This window comes from Lathyrus oleraceus, chromosome 4, assembly GCF_024323335.1.
Source record: "Lathyrus oleraceus cultivar Zhongwan6 chromosome 4, CAAS_Psat_ZW6_1.0, whole genome shotgun sequence".
Taxonomy (NCBI): Eukaryota; Viridiplantae; Streptophyta; class Magnoliopsida; order Fabales; family Fabaceae; genus Lathyrus; species Lathyrus oleraceus.
Genome location: NC_066582.1, coordinates 5,184,005 through 5,189,903, shown reverse-complemented (window position 1 = coordinate 5,189,903; position 5,899 = coordinate 5,184,005). Strand labels below are relative to the sequence as shown.

Genomic DNA, 5,899 nt, shown 5'->3' with positions numbered 1-5,899 from the left:
CATTGATAAATATATCTATGAAATTATAATCTCTCAAGAAATTATTAAAAGAAAAAGTAATTAATTTTATATTTATTAAAAATATTAAATATTTTTATTAAATCAATTTAATTTGTATATCCTCCTACCACTATTATAAATAAAATTGATTTTTTTGTTATATTTAATCATTAATATATATAATTTATAAATACACTAAATACATCAATGGTTAAATATAAATAAAAAATTTACTTGTAATAGTGACAGTGAAAGAAGGATGAACAAATTAAATTGATTTAATAAAAATATTTAATAAATATAAAATTAATTGCTTTAATAAAAATATTTAATAAATATAAAATTAATTGCTTTTTCTGTTTAATAATTTCCAGAGAGATTATAGGATGAATTTGACTTGCTTTTTCTGTTTAATAATTTCCAGAGAGATTATAGGATGGATTTGACTTGCTTTTTCTGTTTAATAATTTCCAGAGAGATTATAGGATGGATTTGACCTGAGCGTGTAATGTGCAACAACTTTTGAATTGAATAGAATGAATTTGAATTCACATATTAGTTTATTCACCTTAAAAGTGATACAATTTTGATTATTTGATTGCTAAATAAATAAATAAATAAATTAAATTAAATTTTTATTTCATAATTGAATATTAATGTATTTTCAAAAGTTTTTATTTTTTAACAACTTGTTTTTTAATGAGAATAAAAGAATAATTATGATTAAATAGAGTCAAATCGAGACTAATTGACTACAGTACTATTGGAATATTTTAGTGTAATTGCAAAATTAATAAATTATTAAAATAATCTATTTAAAATAAAAATAATAATCAATTAAAAGAAAATAAAGACAAAATGACTTATTAAATTTTAAAAAGTAAACATTTTTCTAATCAAATTAAATCATTTAAAATTTCATCTAAATACCATTTTATGTAAGTATTTTAAAAATAAAAATATTATTTAATTAATTTTAAGTGATAATATAAAAATATTTTACATTATCGTTATAGATGTGTACTTTTTTTCTTTAAATTTAAATTGACTGTAACAATTTTTTTCATTAAAGAATATATTATTTATGCATATTTTCTGACATTTCTATAAATATTAAGAAACAATAATATTTTTCTTATGAGTGGTAATAATAATGATTAATGAATTGTAATTATTTTATGAGCTTCGCCATTATGCCAACGTGGCATTATAACGGTTTCATACCGGTACGACATGTCAGCTTCGGACGACGGAAATTGGAAGAAGAAACGTGCTTTACTGTTTTCACCACTTCCGCTCACACGGCGGAACACCATTGAACTGGTATCTATAACTGTTTCTCAAAAAAATTAAATTTTCTTATTTTGACCTAAACACTTTTAAGTCGCGGGGCATTTTGGGAATTCTACATCAAAACCCGTGACCCTTTTATAAACACCACATTGTTACTCAACAACGCAAGTACAGAAGAAGTAGAAGAATTTCACTGCGAGAGAAAGAAGAAGTACTTTCTGCATTCTCATTCTCTTTCTCTTTCTCTCTGCAATTATCTTCACTCTCCAATGGCGCTAAAGAATCCAACTCCAACTCCCGACACAGAAAAAGCTTCAAACGGCGTACCACCACCGGACGACCGATGTCCGATTGAAGAAGTAGCTCTGGTCGTTCCTGAAACCGACGATCCCTCACTTCCGGTCATGACTTTCCGGTCATGGTTTCTCGGAATAACCTCATGCGTCATCCTCATCTTTCTCAACACGTTTTTCACTTTCAGAACTCAGCCTCTCACTATCTCAGCCATTCTCATGCAAATCGCTGTGCTCCCAATCGGAAAGTTCATGGCGGCAACTCTTCCGACGAAGGAGTACAGTTTTGTTGGATGGCGTTTTACTCTAAATCCTGGACCGTTTAACATGAAGGAGCATGTTATCATCACTATTTTCGCTAACTGTGGTGTTTCCAGTGGTGGTGGTGATGCTTATTCCATTGGTGCCATTACTATTATGAAAGCTTATTATAAACAATCTCTTAGTTTTCTTCTTGCTCTTTTCATCGTCATAAGCACACAGGTTATTATTATTACGATTATCTTCTCCTTTTATTTTTTTATATTTTTATACATATAATTTTATTATTTTTTAATTAGTTCTTTTCCTTTTTTGATTTCATTGTTTTATATAAAATCTGCACGACATTCCACTAAAATTATTTTATTTTATCTTAAATATTTTTATATATTATGATCAATACGATTATTAAATGATGAATTGATGAAGATGAAGTTTTGTCTTTGAGGCCCGTGAAGGTTGAAGTATTTTATTTGCAGAATTAAAAAATATTTTGTCTGTATTTGTTTTGTTATCTGTAAGTCTATCTGGAATTTGTTCCATTTTTTTTTTATGCTTGGTGATGAAAAAGTGTGGAAGATGAGTTGAATTTAATTTAGAATATGTATATCTTTGTATGGAGAAAATATTCTGTGATAAATTTGCTTTATATAGTTGTTAAGTAAAATTTAATTTTAATTTAATGTTGTAAATTGGGTTTTGCAGTTAATAGGGTATGGATGGGCTGGGATTCTGAGGAGGTATCTGGTGGACCCAATTGAAATGTGGTGGCCAGCAAACCTTGCACAAGTCTCTCTCTTTAGGTTCACTCTTTTACCCTTACTTCAATACTATTACCTTATACGTATTTAATTGGAATTTGTAACTCATTTATTTACTTTAATAACCCTTTGCTAACTACAAAGCACATTTACAAAGAAAGAGCATTGAATACGATTCAGACACTAGACACTGACATTGACACGGTGAAATCAAGCACTAATCAAGCACTGAAACTTTGAAATAAGTTATAATATGGAAAAAATGTAAGTAAATGTGAATGTGACCATATGTGTCGGATGTTGTTGTGTCTATTGATAATATTTGATTCAATGTTGATTACCATATTTGCAAAACCAATTACTTATTGTTTATTTACTTTCAAAATTTGGATGTCTGCATAATTGATTTAGTGAAGTTTCTTGTTGCCAAGTGCAAAGCTAAATAGAAACTTCCAAGTTATATAGAAAAAGAACATGAATGGAGTTCTTAAATCAGTAAAAGGTAAAGCTAATCAAGTTTATCATTGACTCGTAATTACTAGCTTGAAATAGACAATAGAAAAAGACATTTTGTTTAACTTTAGTGGGCACAACACAACAGCCATTATACCAAAATTGACAAGTTGTAAATATGCTGTGGACTGCGCATCTTCGCAAGCTGTGTTGTTCGGTTGATGTAAGATTCTTTTAGACAAGAGATTATGACAGTGAAGAAGAAACTATTCTCTAATGTTTCTTTGGTTGTATAATTGACAAATAGGCAAAGACAGAATCTTAATCAAAAGAATTTAGGCAATAGTAAAACCCAATTACTTAGCTAAAGTTAATTTTGTTGCTTGTGTATTACTACTTTTTTGTTCTCTAATACTAATTTGATTACATCATTAACCTTATGCTACAGGGCTCTCCATGAAAAAGATGAAAAATCAAAAGGACTTACAAGGATGCAGTTTTTCCTCATTGCAATGGGTGTGAGCTTCGTGTATTATGCACTCCCGGGATATCTTTTCACAGTCTTAACATTCTTCTCATGGGTTTGCTACGTGTGGCCGAATAATATAACAGCACAGCAAGTTGGATCAGGTTACCATGGACTTGGAGTCGGCGCTTTCACATTTGATTGGGCTGGGATTTCAGCTTATCACGGCAGCCCTCTTGTTGCTCCATGGTCTTCCATTGTTAATGTTGGAGTTGGATTTATCATGTTCGTCTATATAATTCTACCTATATGTTACTGGAAGTTTAACACTTTTGATGCTAGGAAGTTTCCTATATTTTCTAATCAGTTGTTCACTCACAGTGGACATAAGTATGACACTACTAAGATCTTAACCAAGGAATATGATCTTAACATCGATGCATACAACAAATATAGCAAGTTATACCTTAGCCCTCTCTTCGCATTATCTATTGGATCAGGTTTCGCAAGGTTTACAGCCACCCTCACTCATGTAGCATTGTTTAATGGCAGGTAAGCTGCTGTCAAAGCCTTTCTAATAAATTTATTTCTTATAGACTCGTGACACTCACTGACATAGTTTCGTTTTCGCAGAGACATATTGAGACAGAGCAGGACAGCAATGAGTAATGTAAAATTGGACGTGCATGGTAGACTCATGAAGGCTTATAAGACAGTACCAGAATGGTGGTTCCTCATTTTATTATTTGGAAGCATGGCACTATCCATAATAATGTCTTTGGTGTGGAAAGTGGATGTGCAACTTCCATGGTGGGGTATGCTCTTTGCTTTTGCCTTAGCTTTTGTTGTAACCCTCCCAATTGGTGTCATCCAAGCAACTACCAACCAGGTATTAACTCCAATCAATATTTCTTACATCTCTAGCATAGTACTTTTCTTTCCCTGGAATCTCGGTTGTAACATGAGTGATGGTTATCTTGCAGCAACCTGGATATGACATTATAGCACAGTTCATGATTGGGTATATCCTTCCTGGAAAACCAATTGCAAATTTGCTTTTTAAGATTTATGGGAGAATCAGCACCGTCCATGCACTATCTTTCTTGTCAGATCTCAAACTCGGGCACTACATGAAAATTCCTCCTCGATGCATGTATACGGCACAGGTCTTTTTCACCTCAAAACCTCCTAGTTTAAGCTCTATTTATGGATCCTCTTTTTTTATTTATCAATTATTATTTATTTATTTATTTTGAAATGTCAAAATAGCTTGTGGGAACTCTAGTTGCTGGAGTGGTGAACCTTGCAGTGGCTTGGTGGATGTTGGATAGCATTAAGGACATTTGCATGGATGATAAAGCTCACCATGACAGTCCTTGGACTTGCCCGAAATACAGAGTGACATTTGATGCATCAGTTATATGGGGTTTGATCGGACCAAGACGGCTATTTGGACCCGGTGGATTGTACCGTAACCTCGTATGGTTATTCTTGATTGGAGCTGTGTTGCCAGTTCCTGTTTGGGTGTTTAGCAAAATCTACCCTGACAAGAAATGGATTCCTCTGATAAACATACCAGTTATATCCTATGGTTTTGCTGGAATGCCACCTGCAACTCCAACCAACATTGCAAGCTGGCTATTGACTGGAATGATCTTCAACTTCTTTGTGTTCCGCTTCCACAAACGTTGGTGGCAGAAATACAATTATGTTCTATCGGCGGCACTTGATGCAGGCACAGCTTTTATGGGTGTTTTGATTTTCTTTGTTCTGCAAAATGCAGGCCATAGTCTGAAATGGTGGGGAACTGAGTTGGACCATTGCCCATTGGCTACTTGCCCTACTGCACGAGGAGTTATAGTTGATGGTTGTCCTGTATTCTAATAGAGAAATCTCAATGATTTAGCTTTCTCTTTTGTATCTGTTTTTGTCTTCAGGGGTGGGAATTAAGTTAGGCTTGGAGTATAGGTGAAGGGACTACATCAATAACCAATTGCTTAGCAATTATTGTGTACATGCTTCTAGCTTGTTACAAGATTTTCCTTTGTCTTTTTTATCTGTCTTATTAAATAGATATATCTAGTTAATTGGTAATGGAACAAAATTTGAAGTCTGATACATTCATTTTTGGTGATCTTTTTAAACTAATGGATATGGAAATACATATTCATTCATTTTGGTGAAAGACACTCATGCTTTGTAGTGGCATGGGATCTAATACCAAAAGGATTATGTAAAGGGGAGAGTTTGATCTCTCTCCAATACTTTCTTACCTTAAGGGAGGAGGGATACATAACTAGAAACTAGACACCAAGCTTGAGTTTTAAGTTTCAACCTACTTTTTTCAAATTATGCAAGTTTCACTATAAAAA

At 32.6% G+C, this 5,899-nt stretch overlaps 1 protein-coding gene across 1 annotated transcript; it reads left to right on the top strand.

Moving 5' to 3' along the window:
* Positions 1–1,436: 1,436 nt before the first annotated feature.
* On the top strand, positions 1,437–5,581 carry LOC127138292 (oligopeptide transporter 3). Its single transcript, XM_051064708.1, has 6 exons — positions 1,437–2,069; positions 2,553–2,650; positions 3,510–4,079; positions 4,161–4,416; positions 4,511–4,693; positions 4,797–5,581. Exons 1-6 carry the CDS (start codon positions 1,563–1,565, stop codon positions 5,409–5,411), a joined length of 2,229 nt encoding a protein of 742 aa, XP_050920665.1. The 5' UTR covers positions 1,437–1,562; the 3' UTR covers positions 5,412–5,581.
* Positions 5,582–5,899: the final 318 nt, after the last annotated feature.